The sequence below is a fragment of the Podarcis gaigeae genome (assembly GCF_964106915.1).
Source record: "Podarcis gaigeae genome assembly, chromosome: 3".
Classification (NCBI taxonomy): domain Eukaryota; kingdom Metazoa; phylum Chordata; class Lepidosauria; order Squamata; family Lacertidae; genus Podarcis; species Podarcis gaigeae.
The window spans coordinates 28,673,711-28,691,413 of NC_139680.1; the positions used below are offsets into that span (position 1 = coordinate 28,673,711).

Genomic DNA, 17,703 nt, shown 5'->3' on the forward strand with positions numbered 1-17,703 from the left:
CCTCCCTTCCCTCACCACCCCCAGCAACACAACCAGCAATTAACTTCCAAAATTAGAATTTGTCACAAGCCATTGGAAGTTGTGCAATCTAAACTTCTTGGACAGTTCTGCTCCTTACCAGGCAGGATATGATTCAATTACTGTTTTCCAGTGTGCAAACTAGGTAGGTTTGTCTTTAACTGCAAAATGGAGCTAAATCTAAAGTTTTGTAACTAAAACTAAAGTTATACAACAGGTGTTAACAGCTTTTAAGAAATTCACAGAGTAGTTCCTCCCATCTATAACCCTCATGAGTGTTTTCAAACTAACAAGTGGGGAATTCGGGGGCTGATTCAGATACTAAAACATTTTCCATACTACAGAACAGTCATCAGAGGTATTACTTCTGCAAGACTGAAGGTGGCTATTCAAGTATTTAATAGCAGCATTCATGATGTTTGGACTTATTGGCCTTCTTTCTATAGATGAGTATGAAAAAAATACTATTCAAAAGCAAGACTCAGAGAAATGCCACTGTAAATCCAAAATTACGTTATTCACCTCATCTTTGAAAGATTAGATCAGCACACTCAACCAACCACAGAGACCTTTCTGGCCTTCAATTAGTTTCACATTAATCCTTTCATCAGAAGAAAAGCCTGCAGCAAGAAGGCATCTTCATGAAAGTCACAGGTTTGTTATCCTTCCTGTAATCGTCCTCATCCAATGGATAAGCATGAAACAGCATTTCACTACATCAGTGGGGGACAAACTCTTTAGGCAGCCAGTCCCTTTCAAAATTATTTTCCTGGTGTCCATGTTAACAGGCATGTCCACTATCATTCTGCCACCCATTTTATGCGGCATGCTTGGAAAATCTGTGAAAAGGCGTTACAGCAACAAAAAATGCCTGTGCACATGTAAGGGTGCACCAAAACTCTTCCAAGGGTCACCAACAATGCAGGCCTATGAATGTCTACTCGTAAGCAAGTTTGTACGGAATTGTAGCCTCAAATGGCTGGCTTCAACTGGTATTGCAGGTTGCTCACCATTACAAAAGACTAATTTGCTATTTTCTATAAAACAGCTCTGGTTTTCCACTATACCTTTTATTATTTATTCCTTTTATTGCTGAGTCTTTAGCCGTCTTCTTGTTAAAAATGTGTTTTGTGGCACAAACTGAGTATTTTTTTTTAATATGAAAGGTGTTTAGAACTGCCATAAATAAAGACATAATAAAAAGATACAGACATTGTAAAGCAAAACTCTTAGTGGCTTAACTTTAACAGAGGACTGTTCTACCAGTTTCCTGACCTCAGTGGCCAGCATAATAGCCCTACAGCTAAAAAAAAAGCTACACAATTAACAATATCTTTAAAAATTACATTTGAGGAGTTTCTAAAGTTTACTTTTCCTTGTTTGGATAGGCAAAGTTTGAAGTGGTAACACATTAAATGTACTATGAACACAAAAAGGCACACCACTGGAGATCAGACAAGGCTTTCGAACGGCAAAGTTGCTAGCTGCCAGTTTTCTTCTAGGCAGAGAGACTGCATCAATTGATTAAATGCTAAGTATTGTTGCTACTTGTTATTTATAAAGGGCTGGCAATTGCAAAGTGCTTTACAAGCTTTATTGTGCTCTCACAACAGCTTTGTGATGACTATTATCCCCGTTTTAAGAAAGGGAACCAAGGGTGACAGACCATGACCTGCCAAAAACAAGTCCATGACAAATGAAATTTTCTCCCCATCTCTCCAGTTACTGAACCACATCAGCTCTTCAGATGGGGCTGTAATCTCTCATGGATTTCACTTGCATTGTACTGTATATTTTTCAATGAATTGTTTCCTTTAGAACCCTAATGGTCCCTGCGCATTCCAGTAAATCAAGGCATTAACAATGAGGGATCTGGGAGACAGTCACATTGTTATTACCGCTACGCACCAAGGAAAAACAAGCGTCTTTACTATTTGTGCCTGTCAACATTTTGTGAAAAGACAAGCTGAAAATATGGCACACATTTTCTCCCTGGTTCTCAGTAATGAAAACTGTAGGGAAATCAGAATCAGCCCTGAGATTGTCCTTTCAACCACTCAGGTTTGGATTTTATTTTATTTTTACATCATCTTGTCTCTTTCAAATGTCTCTGAGACAGAAACAAAAGTGATTTATGCAGAATTATCTTTCCATCCTCCTCCTCTCAATTTGTCTTTATTCTTATAATAATATTCTTTATTATATACAGTACACCACAAATCTAATTGTGGTGGGGGTTCAATTGTCATTTCTACGCATTCACTGAAGAATTCATCAATGTAACAGCCTGTATTTTTGTTTTCTCATTAAAAACTTGCAGCATGCTTCAACTTCTCTTGTCTGTTTGCTCCAGAAACTGATGACACTATATCTACGGCAGCAGCGGATATTCTCTGCTTTCGTACTAGGGCTTTTCAGGCAAAAGCATCGTGACCTGTGTAGCTTCCACTGACTTAGCTCCTCTGATGTCACAATAAAAGTTGAACCAAACAGGGAGAGGAAAGCTACGGACATTCATGTTCTTGAAAACAACCTTTACTTTTTCCAGTGATTTTGCAGGGAGGACGGACAGGAAGTTGTTTTGAGAGAGGAAGAAGGGAATGCACAAGCATGTGCCAGAACAACTACACTAACACTTCCCCATCTTGCTGCAGTGGCAGAAAATCAAATACAGCATGGCCCGGATGAGACAGACGACCTGATCCAATTACAGAGTGTAGTTTGCAGAACCAGGCTTGTGTGTGCCTTCCATTTACTGGATCAAAGTTGCTGCTTACAGATAAAAACATATAGGAATCCTTGTCCCAGTATAGATACTAGATGCTGCGCTACATTGCTTTCAATGGGATGTGCATAAGTATACTCATATTGTGTCTGGATCCCACAGAAGGCAATGCAGTACGGAGACATTTGCATTCAAAAATGCATCCTGTTTAAGATGCAGTTCTTCACGGAGTAAGTGACAGTTGCACGGAAGCCTTCTCTGCATGCCAAACTCCCCAGAGAGATTCATCGCCTGCCAGCACTGTGTAGTGGAACAGGGAGCAACAGCATGGTTGCCTTTGCAACAGGCCAACACTTTCACTTACCCCATCCCCTCCATTCAAAGCGAAACAATGCGAAGGCCTCATTTGCCCTTGATGAGATCATTGTGCTGGCTATGTGCTCCTTGATTGGCTGAGAGCACATTGACAGGAAGGGGGGGGGGAGACACTTTGTTTAGGAAATTGCACCAAAGCAGCTCCCGAGAGATAGGTAACATAACAGGTGGAAGGGGGGGGGAATGCATGTAAGCTTGCATGCCCTCTAAATGTCCCTTTTCACTGCCCAAAATCCTAACCCTAGATAACTTGGTTCAATCCTAGTGAGAAAGCAGCCAAGGTGGTACAGACACAAATAGAGTTTTAGTTCTCCTAACATACTGTCTGTCTCTGCACATCAAACAAAACCATTGGTTTGGCACTACATGCATGAGAAGGAAGGAACCACCATGGACCTTGGTTCTATGCTTATGTCTACAACAGAATATTTCACTTCATCCCAATCTGCTTCCAACTTTCCATATCCTTTTGCTTCAAATGTCCCCAGTTTTGACAGCCACCAAAAACAGCTGGTTCATATTTTTCAAGCTTCCATATCATTCAATAAAGCAACTGATTGGATCACCAGCTCTGCAGCAGAAAAGGAAATGCCCAGCTGCTCAAAATACCATCTCCAAATTCAGCTGTTGCTAATATAATAAATTGAAACCATTTTCTGTAATTCTGTAAATACCTGGGTATTTCCAGCAAGCTTATACTTCGCAACATTAGCAGAATACTTTGCATTACACTTACAGCAGGGAGTGGAAACATGCATATATGAGGTATGCAGACTGTTCCTTTGATGGAATTAATATTTCTGTAAGAAAAGTGAAGTAGCCTGGAGGCACTGATACTTAAGTGGTCGTTGTTCCTATTCTCAAAGGAGAAAGCAAAAACTAAGTATAGGCCAGGGGTCAGCAAACTAAGGCCCGTGGGCTAGATGCAGCCTGCCGGGCTCGTTAATCCAGCCCACAAACCTTGCAGACCCTGCTGCCCACTCGGTCAGTTCCCGTGCTAAACCGGCGCGGAGGCCTCACCACACGGTGAATGACTTCCATGACGCGACACGGCTTCTGATTGGCTGCTGGAAGCTCCTGTAGCCAGTCAGAAGCCACGGACGCCTCTGGGCGGGTGGCAACGCTGGCGCAGCCTCTGCACCACTGCCGCTTCCTCCCACTCAGCTCTTTTTGCTTGATCACTTCCTCTCGCACGGCCACCTCAGCGGGAAGGAAGGGGCGGCGCCCAGAGGCAGCTGAGTGGGAGGAAGCGGCGGCGGCAAAGAGGCTGCCTCTGCCGCTAGGCCAGTGGCATGGGCTCTGCGCCCTGCCGAGACAGAGGCCGCCGCCGACACTGCCAAAGACAAGGCGGCGGCATGACTGGCATCGGCGGGGGGGGTCCTTTCAGGAGAGGGGGGTGCTTTTGGGAGAGGGTGGGCCTGGCCTGCCACAAGGTCTGAGGGACAGTGGACCGGCCCCCTTCTGAAAAAGTTTGCTGATCCCTGGTATAGGCTCTTGACACTGCTTTATCCTCATTGACCTCATATGCTGGATGTGCTTTTTTTTTTCAAGCAAGGCATGGCTTTTAAAGACCACTTCGAAATTATCTGTACACCTATTGTTAAAATTGGGAACTTTTAGGTGAGTAGAATACCAATTCTACACTACAATATTCTTACATCATATGGCTTCCCCTGCCCCCTCCCAAAAGAAAAAGAATACAAAGAGCAAAACCCCTGGTTTTGACCTTTACAGCTTTTTCTCAACAGGCATTTTCTTTTCTGCAAAGCATGCAGATTCTCGTTTCTCCACAGACACAGAAATCTAACAGCAAAAGACTCTTTGCTGGAGGAAATAAAGAAAGCAATTCTTCTTTCTGGGGGAAAGTTGCAAATGTTGAAAAATGTAATTTTGAATAGCTGAAAAACTCAACGCTCATTGGATCATTTCTAGGAATAAAACCAATCTGGTGCAGCACCTTTTATTTTTGCCTTCATCATGCATTGGTGCAAATGTGTGCAATTTTATTTTATTTTTTTAATGGCTTGAGTCTGTGAGATACTACCTGTTTTGAAGCCAACAACAGAGCTATCTGAAAAGCTCCTCCAAAATACCAGCCACATTTTTGCACGTGTGTTGGGGGCATTTCTTAAAACGTGCAGCCTATGAAATATCACCATATATTAAAACAGACCTGAAACATACCTTCAACATGTTGTGCACATGTGGCACCACACACTCTGCATCCCACTTGTTCAATGCAGTCATGAAAAGGAGAGTAAAAGCACAAGTGGATGCTTCCAAACAAGAGATCTTTGTTAGTTCCCAACTCGGAGAACTGTGATTAGTCTTGTTAAAAATCCAATCTGTAATTTATGAGCCTGCTTTGTTTCCCCAAGTCCAGTCACCACAAGGAACATTACTTAGCTTAAAAATGGAAAGTGAAAACTTCTAAATCACAAAACTGTGGTCATGTCAGAGGAGGATAAGGGATGGAAATGCACAGGCCTGCTGCTCACTGCAAAACCTTAGATTAAATGTTGTATCAAATAAGGGTCTCAATGAGCAAGTTGGTTTCTGCTCACAGACTGAGCAGACCTTCTTAATATTAGCTTCACTATCCTATTGCAACTTTTATTAAGCGTTACATTTTTGAGGTGTTACACTAATATACAGCAATTAATGCTGACACTTGTTTCAGGCAAAAGAGAGCTGTCAAAGTCATTAACTGAGTTGCCCCCCAAGCCACATAGTCACTTGTAGTGAAGCCAAATATTGGAGCTCAAGTTTATGGCAGCTTTCAAAGCATTCCTATGTGCAGGCAAAAGTCACCTAGAATGTCTTTCCAAAGTTCTATTCTTGCCTTTCCAGAAACACAAGCTTTTAGAAAAGCAGCCAACTGGACACTTGACAGAATGAGGTCTTAATTAGGGCCATGAACAAACTATCATACCTTGCATTCACCGGTGACAGACAGTGAACTAGAAGCCACACAGACAAAAAGACTAACCTAAAAAAAACTAACCTAACCTGAAAGAACGTCTCTGTTAAAAGAAATAAAAAGAGGAGGAAAGTAAAACAAAGTTCCTACATACAAAATCAAAATGGGCATGCTACTACTTGACTCTCAATGATCTTAACAGTGTGGATTAAAGAAATACCTTAGTAAAGAGCAGCTCAAAACACCCAAATTCCTACTAAAACAAGAACTGTAGGGAATTGTCAAGGAGCAATTAGTTTTTGTTTTGATTCAGACCATTTGATCACATCTAAAAGTATGCCGTGCCTACCTATCAAAATGGGCTGCAAGGTTAAACCGGCCCTTTGAAGTTAAAAAGGGCTTTGATATAGACAGCAATTGCAGTTAGACATGAAAAACCAACATCAAGTAAGGTAAGACAACACTGTTGAGCACATATTTTACATCTATGCTTTTCCTAGCATTTTACTGTCTACTGGCACAATGCATACAGACAAAAGCATAGACACCATGATGCAGTAGGGTCTAATGGATGCAGCAACCAGTGTTAGAAACTGAGATATAAAAGCTATTCGCTTAAACCTGGGTTACAGGTGCACAAGATTACAAAGGTGAAAATGAAGTGTGCATATTGTTAGTGCCAGCTAAAATTTGACTCGCCCAATAGCACAGGGGGATCCTGGCACCCAGGTATCACTTGGTCTCAAGTGGCCAATAAAGGTAAAGGGACCCCTGACCATTTGGTCCAGTCGTGACCGACTCTGGGGTTGCGGTGCTCATCTCGCTTTATTGGCCAAGGGAGCCAGTGTACAGCTTCCGGGTCATGTGGCCAGCATGACTAGGCCGCTTCTGGTGAACCAGAGCAGTGCACGGAAACGCCGTTTACCTTCCCACCGGAGCGGTACCTATTAATCTACTTGCACTTTGACATGCTTTCAAACTGCTAGGTGGGCAGGAGCAGGGACCGAACAACGGGAGCTCACCCCGTTGTGGGGATTCGAACCACCGACCTTCTGATCGGCAAGTCCTAGGCTCTGTGGTTTAACCCACAGAGCCAATAGCCAGGTGCAAAATGGGCCCAGAGCCTGGCTAATTTTGAACACTGCCTGTAATTTACCAATTTTTCTTCAAAATAATCAAGTAATAATCAAGTGGGAAAACTAAAAACAAACAAACACCTCTTCCAGTCCCCCTTTAGAAGTGTTAAAGAAGATAAGCAATAAATTAAACAATGTATAGCCCTCCATAACTGACATGATATTTATATATACTGTAAATCAAGTCATAGTTTATCAGAAGTCATGACCTGAAGAATCTGTGTACTGACTGAACATATTTGTATCTGATATTGGAAACAGCTTTCAAATATATCATAAAAAGCTATGCACACTTACTAATACATTATCATCATCATCATCATCATCATCATCATTTCAACTAGAAAACAAAATGAATCTAGAAAGTGACGTTGCCTAAACTGGTTCACCTGAAATAGTAAGTTAAACTATGGTTTAGCAAGATTACACAAACAGTGTGTATTCTTGTTATGCCATACTTTGGCTTACAGTGTTGTTGAAAAGAGGCCTATTTTTAAAACGTTGCTAAGAATCATCTGCATAGTCTAGCACAAAAATGTGGCTGTTCCGTTGGCTTCACTAAAATGCTCCAATGCCCTTGAAACACAGTACTCTGTTGCATATGACGCAAGAGGGGGGAAAACAGCCCAAACACCGATGCATCAATGGTAACAAGCAGGTCTGACTCTTGCTATTCTGAAGTTCCCCCAGCCTAATCCAAAAATAACAGCTCATCTCAGCACTCTGTAGTGATAAAGCAGTCTCAGGCTGCCAGATTATTAAATGGCAAGTCAATTAACAATCTTGCACGTAACCAATTAATAGTATAAGACGTTTGCTTCAAAGCATAAACCAATCCTAATAACATGACTCACGTTGAAGAGTGCAGTATTTTTTTCGGCCTAAACCTTTTTAGAAAGAGAAGTTTATTGAAGGTAATGTTATTTTATATTACGTATACCAGTTCTTTTGTCCCTTTCTTCTCTGCTATACAATCCCTGGAGATTCACAGCGCAGCCACTGAACTTCAGCGACACACTTGCAGTAAACACAAAAAGCCAAGTCTCGTCATTGAAAGATTTTTCCAAGCTAACACACCAACATTCCAAAGAACAACCTCATCTGTTCCTTCAATGCATGCCTTCCCGCCAATGACTTCTAATCTCATTTTACAAGCAACCTTGTATGCTGTGAAGATGGTGAAAAGGAACATACGTTTCACTCACTCCCCCCCCCCCCAAATGCATCTGATTTTGTAGCGGAGTCCGATTTATTTGACAGGAATAGTTTGTTGCTGTAATAAAAGCACGCAAGCAGGACAAGTATGACTCAAGAGCTCATTTGCTCCCAGTCAAATCACTTGGCAGCCTGACAGGTGGAGTAACCAGCCTTACAGAAGCATCAGGAAAGGGATACAGTTGCTGCTTTCAATGAAAACTGAATAGACAGTGAGAAAGAAATGCCTTCACCCTTTGAAGTTCTCGTTTGATGGATTGAAAACAAAGCACTGTACGACAGGATTGTAATGCACACACAAAATAATAATCTGTGGTGCTTTTTTGGAATAGCCAAATTCGATCCTCATCAAGCTTTCTTTTCTTTTTGAAAGAGCAATGGAACCCCATAAGGGCTCTAAACTTTCTTTCCTCAGAAAAAAAACCAACCCCTAATGAATCTCCTCAAACTGTTCATGAAACAGAGGGAGTGGGGACATTTCAAAAGCAGTTAGCCATATGGCACAGATGCCATGAAATGCAGTCAACCGTGTGCACCGAAGCAGCAATCCAAATTAAAATCTTTGCTAGGAAGTACACTTCATCCAAAGCATACTGGACTGTATCATGATCATTTCTGCCCTTTCACAACTACAAAACCTGGAGGTTTTACTGTGATGCTTTATATAGAGCTACATGTTTTTAAAGGAATGCAGCTCCCCTCTTCAAATATACAATAGCATCACATGGTTCCCCCACACACACAAATGGCAGGAACTGTTAACAGGAACACACCTAAACTAAGCAGGTTTCAGTGTTAAAGCCCAGATAGGTTCGTCTGGTTGGCAGATTCTTGCACAAGGCAGAAGCTCAGGTGTGCACACAAAGCTCCCACATGAGAAAGGGGTTCCCTACACAAAACCATCCATGAACTGCCCCTCACTTAGGGAGTGATCAAGACTAATCTTCACTCTGAGATCTCCTGTGCATACCACAACTCTTGCAAAGCTCTCCCTCTACTGTGTTGCATGTAATTATGCATTTGTATCATAAATTCTGCTATTCCATATATGGATTAGTTTCACCACAGGGCGTGAAGACAGGCAATCAAGTCATGAATCCCTAGCAGTGGCAGGAGGAGGAAAGCACAGAGAGGAGAAGAAAAGCCATGGTGAATCTGCAGCAGCACAACCAGAAGGATGCCTTCATTGTCTCTCCCGCATCGGTCTCTACAGCCACAGCAGGTGCTGCAACCTTCCAACAGCTTGACCTCACCCCCAAAGGCACACTCCTCCATTGTCTCCCAAAACAGATGGATGCCAACTCTGGAACTCTACTGTCTATGTCATCAGCTGAAGTGCCACCATTATTGCTCCCAACTTCACAAGCAACTCACCCATAGTTCCCTTTGGTCTATCTAGATCAGCGGTTCTCAACCTGTAGGTCCCCAGATGTTGTTGGACTACAACTCCCATCATCCCTGAGCTCTGGCCTTGCTAGCTAGGGGCGATGGGAGTTGTAGTTCAACAACATCTGAGGACCCACAAGTTGAGAAAGGCTGATTTGATGCTCTCAGCAAACCCCTAGGACTAGCCTACCTTTCCAGAGGTAACAGAGAGTGCAGGGACCATCACTAGGGAGGACTGGTGCATAAGTGGGGGGGGGTTTAAAGCTGAGGCCAGTCCTTACAAGGCAACCTGCACTCTAATGGAGCATCACTTCTAGTTCCAGAATCTAATTTTGTCTAATTTAGTAACAATATAGGACATTTGCAGGAAAAACAATAATAAGTGGGCTGGGAAAGATTACACACTTCCGTCCATTCAATTTCTTCCCTGTGTATACCCTTCAGCCTGCAAATTAATGTTGAGAGAAATCCAGGTTTGGACACTCCTAGGATTCCCTCTTAGCATTCATTTGTATTCCTTCGTTAGCTGTATTTCTGGTTCTGACTCCACCTGACTCTCCCTGCCCATACAGCATTTTTACATTCGTTTATTGCCACCAGAAACTCTACTTGCTGTCTAAGGTAAGGACCGTTGTGTCACTCAACAGGTAACAGCTCTTTTTTAAAAGAAAGAAAAAAACAGAAAAAACACACACAGAGAAACTGAAGCTGTCATGTCATTCTTGCAAATGTCATTATTACTTTAAAAAAAGAAGTACCGGTAACTTCTGTCTTAGATTGATGTTTATCCTTAAATTAGACTGCTGCTGAGTGAAGGTCAGCAAGAACAATAGTTTAATATAGAGATTGAGAACCTGCTCAGCCTCGTCAAATATTTTTTTTAATCTGCAGCCAGATTGACAAGACAGCTGAAGAGAAAGCAACTACAGGAAAAGAATGTGAGAGGGTAGGTTATAAATTACCAAGTCAAGGATGCTTAACAAAGGAATAGAAAAAAAATCTTGCAAACCAGACATTTCAAACAGTCTGCTATAGCAAATTGTGTATGTTATAAATATGAATTTTGTATTTCTAGGCTCAACGTCACATTTTCCACATAGTTCATATCTTCTGCATAACAAACAAGCATTAAAAAAATAGAAAAGTGACACACAAAATATATTAACAGATAAAGCAGCAACCTGTCTTGGTCTCATGTAATAGAAGGCATTCCTCCTCAATGCTCTTTTGAGAAAACCACAGTAATTACCCATTAGTTCAAGCCTTCCCTCTCAGAAACAATTCCTTGTTATTGTTTATTTGTCTTCCCAGGAGGAAATAAGATCCGTCACAGTTGAATCTGTTCATTTTTCCCAACTGAGCTCTTGCTGAGCCAGGTAATACTTGTTAATTAACTGAATGTAAATAAAAGCCATTACACATGTTTATGGCACAATAAATACGCAATTCTCACTCATTTATTACTGGGAATTCAAACATTTTACCAGCAAACATTGCTTTTGTTGCATAGAATTATGCCCTGTAATCATTTCTCACCTAATCCAGTACAATCAATTGTGATACAAATGTTACGTAAAACATGGCTGCAGAAATGTGTCCTGGGCATTTATTAGATATTGCCTGCGAGATTTTTAGCAATGCAACGCAAACTTCCAGATGCTATTTTACAAACGTTCGGAATGATAAAATAGGTGAGAATGCATGCCCTTACTAATTGTTTATATAAAATTAATCTGCTGCATATTAAGGTTGTTGTTTTTTATTACCAAATGCACTTATTCTAAGAAATATTTGTGAACTACCGGTACATGTAGAAAAGGGACGCGGATGGCACTGTGGGTTAAACCACAGAGCCTAGGACTTGGCAATCAGAAGGTCGGCGGTTTGAATCCCCATGACGGGGTGAGCTCCCGTTCCTCGGTCCCTGCTCCTGCCAGCCTAGCAGTTCAAAAGCACATCAAAGTGCAAGTAGATAAATAGGTACCGCTCCGGCGGGAAGGTAAACGACGTTTCTGTGCGTTGCTCTGGCTCGCCATGCTAGTCATGCTGGCCACGTGACCCGGAAGCTGTACGCCGGCTCCCTCGGCCAATAAAACGAGATGAGCGCCGCAACCCCAGAGTCAGTCACGACTGGACCTGATGGTCAGGGGTCCCTTTACCTTTACCTTACATGTAGAAATGTCTGTAACTTAATTCGTGATTCTTAGAAGTGGACACAAGCAACATGCTCCCATCCTTTTGTCAGATTTTCTTGCTTTCAAAATTCTTCAAAGATACACACTTCTCCTTTCCAGTGCTAAAACATAAATCTCCCATTCCAAAAGAACCCCACTGCCAACCACAAGCATCTATGAACTCCTTCAGTGACACTGTCTCTTCATGGATAGGTGTGGGCATTATTGCACCTTATCTTTTAGTTTCTTCAGTTATTACTGGTTCTGGGTTTTTTGTTTTCTAAACATATTGCAGGGAGAGGGTCCCGAAGTACTGTCAGCTTCGCTTGGAGGCACAGAAAATTCACATCCTGCTTTGAGCTTTTTGAAACAATATAATAATGAGCTTTTTAAGGGCTGTTACTTCAAGGTCATCTCTTGGCATATGCGCTACAGAAGGCTTGGCCATGCCTAATCCAACCCCAACATATTTACTTTTGCAACCAAATGCTATTTTTCCCTCGAGTGCTCAAAATATGTAAAATTGCCAGAAAACAGACAAAGGCAAGTATCTTTACAAAAGAAGAAGAAGAATATACACTGTTCTAAGTGTCAAATCTGGGGCTTATACGTCAGCTTCTAAGTAATCATTATGAAATCTAAAATACTGTTGTCTGCAGAATGGAAGACTTCCACCTAAGACACAACTATTTTGCATTCAGTAGCCGATATACAACGAAAAATATTCTCCATTCATGCAAGTGATATTCAGCGCAATCCCAGACATGCCCATTCAGAAGAAAACACTGTTAATATCAATGGGGCTTACACTTACACAAGTTCCATAATGGTTTCTTATATGAGGCAAGTTTCTGTTGAAAAAGGAATATGCTGTTTGTCTATCTTAGCAGTTCTAGCAATACTACCCGTATCCTAAACCATCTAGCAGGTCCAAGATAGAAGGTGGAAAAATCCTGCTCAGCATGGAACACACATTTCACATATCATTACTCCTGAAATGCAACGCAAATTTCTTTCTGCGAGTAAATCAGCAACAACCATGCAAATGGACTTACATACTGGAGGGTAGTTTCACACCTCAAAATCTCCAGCAGATTTGCCATGGATATGCCAATTTTACACTCTGAGGTCCACGGCATATGTATGTGGCTATTTTAAGTGCACTTGCTGCCTATATACACTTTGCGTGTTTTTTTGCTGTGCAGCAAACAAAACTGCAACAAAGCATAGTCACTGTCAAAGCCAGTACTATCTAGAGAGTGACACTACACTGTCTGAAGATGTCTAGAAAAGTGGTCTTGAATCTGATAGGGACCACAAAACCTTCTAAATTAAATTTTTGGGGAATTTAAAAAATGAGCAGGTGTCTATTGATTATAGTGAAAATGAAAAGCCTGAAAGCATGGCAAATGCAGGCAGCTGCTATAAATTACTATAAACATCCTGTTATACTTCCTGTAGTCAGCAAATGAATGGTACTTCATTCAATGCAGAGTCCAATTCCTCTCCAGCCCATTCCCGAGAATATGGGAAGAGTAAACAAATTAAACACAAATGTACTGCATAGTGAAATCAACAGGTTGGTTTTTCTTAACCAAGTTAAAAGCAGCCTATGAAGGCTGCAATTTTGAGATAGTGCTTGTAAACACCTCTCTGAAGTTCTCCACAGAGAAAAGAAGGGGAGGGGAGGGGAGTCAGCAGGAAAACTGCCAGCAGGTCAAGGGCTAAGCCCTTAGGCAAACATACTGCTGCATCACTCAAAATCACAGCAACCCATTAAAACTTACTGGAGTCCCAGTTTATGCAAATCTTCTCCACCAGGTTTTCAGCAAGTTTACATGATATTAAATGTTTTAGCTGCATCTGAATTAACATCAGTCCGAATCTAGTTACCTACACCTGTGCTATAAAACGGCTTTAAAAGTTATTGGTGCATTAAAATGGAACAGGTTCAATTTTGTTTGCACTCTTACATAAGTATGTTGGGAGGCTACTATGTACACCAGCTTGCATCTCCTGTTCTATACTATCATTTCAAAGACTAACACTTTTAAGTAGACATTCATAGCCATCCAAATTACACTTTGCCATACTGATGACTTGAACTATTGAACTCATAGTGTAATTAGCCAGTTAAATGTTGAAAGCACTTAAATTGTATTATCGGTATACCATAGCTTTCCATGTATCTACCTACCTACCTATCTATCTATCTTATCTATCTGTTGTAACTCTGCTTCCTGAAATGGATGAATAAGGCATTTATTTGTTCCGAATGTGGATTCTTGGGCATGATAATATACAACAACGACATTTCAGTATAGGCTATATATTTCAGTATATAACTCAATTTGGGAGCCCACAAAGTATAATTTGGCTCATTTTAACACAAGCTGTCAAGATTCACATTAATGCCAAACCAGGTAGAAGCAAATCTGCACAGAAGGGAGGGTGCCCACAATTCCACAGCCCATTTCCAATTTCACACTCTTGGCATGTATGTACACACAAAAACAAAACAAAACTCCAGCTGAGAGGTTATCACAGAATCAAAGAATTGGAAAGGACCACAACGGTCATCTTTTTGCCCAATGTGGCAGTAGCAGTGGTATAGCAGCACAGCAACAGTTGCCTCATGCACAAAATAGTTAGGAGCGCAAAATTTCAACACCCATTGCTGCCTCGATATGGCTGCATGCTCCCGTCGCCAGGCTCCATTGAAAAAGGCTTCTCCAGGTGAACCAGGAAGTGGCCTCTCCAGACAAATGAATGACTCTTCTTTTCTGATCTCCGCGGCTGTGATCTCCTGGGTGACTTGCATGCCTTAGGCCAGTGGTGGCCAAGCTTTCTCTGCGGCTGTGATCTCCTGGGTGACTTGCATGCCTTAGGCCAGTGGTGGCCAAACTTGGCCCTCCAGCTGTTTTGGGACTACAGTTCCCATCATCCCTGACCACTGGTCCTGTTAGCTAGGGATGATAGGAGTCGTAATCCCAAAACAGCTGGAGGGCCAAGTGTGGCCACCACTGCCTTAGGCAGTTGAATGCACACTCACCCACCCACTCTGCATAGCCCTGGGCGCTTGCAAACCATGCTACGAAAGGTGGGCCTCAAACCCCCAACCCATTGATTAACAGTCTCAAGCTCTACTAACTGAGCTATCACAGACATCCTCTCTGCTCAATAAATCATCAATCTGATTAGTGGAGAGGGAGTAATCAGCATTTTCCATCAACATGTTGGGCCAGGTCCCCCAGGTCTGTGTCTTCTTTTTAAAAAAAAAGAAAGAAAGAAAGCTTACACTTTGACAGCAAAATTCAGGGAGCCCCAGGAAAATCAGCTTGGAGGGCTATGTCAGAGCTCAGGGAGGGTGGGGTAGCCATCCCTGCTTTAAAGCTCCATCCACCTGCAAATTATGTTCTTTCACTTTGAAAACATAAAAGTGTGTCAATACTCACTTGTGCATATTTTCCACTCCTATAATGATCATGATATAGTAGGAAATTCCACTTTGTATAACAAAATGTAAGGCATACCTAAGAATGGGGAAATGGTTACAAAGTTTGGTTAGCCGAAGTAGTTTGTGTATTTTGTCAATATTAATTTCAATTCTAAGCAGCAGCAGAAAAGAAAATACGTTTTGCCCAGATTAACTCATCCAAAATGTTTATATTTACCCGTTAATTTTGACAAAGGCTGTGTACAGGCAATAACTTTTAAAAGATGAGAACACCCTCCCATCAGATGTCAAGGAGATAAATATACATCTTTTAAGAAGACATCCGAAGGCAGCTCTGTATATTAATGTTTGATTATTTGTATTTGTTGGAAGCTACCCCGGATGGCTAGGGCAACCCCGCCAGATGGGCAGGGTACAAATAATAAAATTATTATTGCTGTGAAACTATCACTGCCCATAGTAACTATGTTCACTGTGCATGTCCCAACGCGGTCCATAGGCTTGCAGTACTTCAAACAGAAAAGCAGACAAGCCTTGAAATCAAGCAGCACTGATACAACAGCTGGCAGGACCAGTGGTCAGGGATGATAGGAACTGTAGTCCAAAAACAGCTGGAGAGACAAATTTGGGAAACCCTGGACAAAAGAAACCAGAGCCTGGATACAGCAAAAGAGAAAAATCAAGTTACTTACCATCCAAAACAAAAAAGTGCAAGATAAAGGCCCAAAAGGGTGGCAACAACATGCCTTATAAATGGACTAGTTTTGCTTGAATGAAGGTAAGTTCGAAACCAGATAGCAGCAAGCAAAGCAAAGAGCTGGCACACTACAAAGTTGACCTGCGGAGAAAAGAAAACTCTCATCATTTTTTTGCGGTTAAGTGCTTATACTCACTGTTGCAAAGAAATAAGGCGACCAAGTCTTTCGCATTTTAAAAGCCAATCTTCTTGAGAATCATATGAATCGTTTGTGAAGCTGGTACAAATCTCTAAACATCACGTCTATCATAAACCCTTTGATGCTCCAGAAACATTTCCCACAGCTGTTACCAGATGTGGATGTCAAATTGAATCAGTTTCAAAGACACTAACAATTGGTCCAAATCATATGCCGGAAACACAAGAAAATTGTTTTAATGTAATTCAACCCAATAAGAAAGTTGCCTTCTCCTTATGCAGGATTAGTAAGGAAAAACCACATATCTGTAGGAACAGAAACAGTTACTTCCCTTAAAAAAAAAAATGTTATAAAGGCAACACATGACAGAATATTAACCAAAGTTCTTACCATGTGAAAAAATGAAAGCTATTTATAAACTGATATAAAAATTGATAACTGTAAGATATTGGATACCCTTAAAACTCAAAGTACATGTATTATTTTCATAACCAGATAATGTGTAAGATGCACTGTCTAGGTCACAGGTATACAGAACCACAGGTCTGCTCCAGTCAGACCTTTTAAGTGCCACTGAATATGCAATGCCAGTTTCTTCAAGCTATTTCTGCCGCAAAAACATGCATCTATATACATACAAAAATACTGCAGCTGTTTTACCAAATGTAAAGCATATACAAATCAGACAAACGTACTCCCTGTTATTAGACCTCATGAGAAAACTGAACAAAGACTCTCTGCAGGCCACTTCTGACAGGTGAACAGGGCCACCCACCTGTTATCACATGCCATCAGGTGATTCAACTGACAAGCGTACTCTAAATGCGCTCCAGTTTATTCTTTTACAGCCCTGACTTGAAGTTAAGCCGCAGCTGCAAAGATTCCTGCTAAATGCAGGGCTTGCGTTCAGCATCAAATGCAAGCCCTGCTTTTGGCAAGGATCAGCTTCTAGTGGTCCCTGCAGGGCTTGTATTTCATGCCCAATTTAAAATGCATCAAGTCAACCCCTGCATACATATAACTTTAAAAACCATAGGGGCAGATAGTTGCTAACAATGACCTTCATTATCCTGAGTAAGATATAAGTACTGTCCACTGCAAACTCTAAAACAGACAATTTAGAGCTCTGGAAATGTCCTTTTGCAGATTTGAGATACCTCACCATTCTGTAGAATGTTATTTTGGAATTCAGAGGAGGCACCCATATGCCACAAAATTAATTTAACACCATTTAATATTGTGGTTTTTTAAAAAATTGATTTTGTGTCTGCGATTTGTCAAACCTCGTTGAGACTTATTTTTTATTCAAGGAAGGCTTTTTAAGCAAACTGCAAAGACAAGTGTTCATGTTTGACCTACAGCTTTCATGAGTTCACAGAAGAACTGAAGTTTAAATGTTAT

At 41.3% G+C, this 17,703-nt stretch overlaps 1 protein-coding gene across 2 annotated transcripts in view; it reads right to left on the bottom strand.

Moving 5' to 3' along the window:
* The window catches only part of MBOAT2 (membrane bound glycerophospholipid O-acyltransferase 2), a 63,248-nt gene that overhangs the window by 26,128 nt on the left and 19,417 nt on the right, over positions 1-17,703 (bottom strand). For both annotated transcript variants that reach the window (XM_083730457.1, XM_083730458.1), the window contains exons 2-3: positions 16,099-16,244; positions 15,405-15,482 (exon numbers count right to left, since the gene is read on the bottom strand). In XM_083730457.1, coding sequence (XP_083586583.1) covers positions 15,405-15,482; positions 16,099-16,244 — 224 coding nt within the window. The remainder of the gene's footprint in view (positions 1-15,404; positions 15,483-16,098; positions 16,245-17,703) is intronic.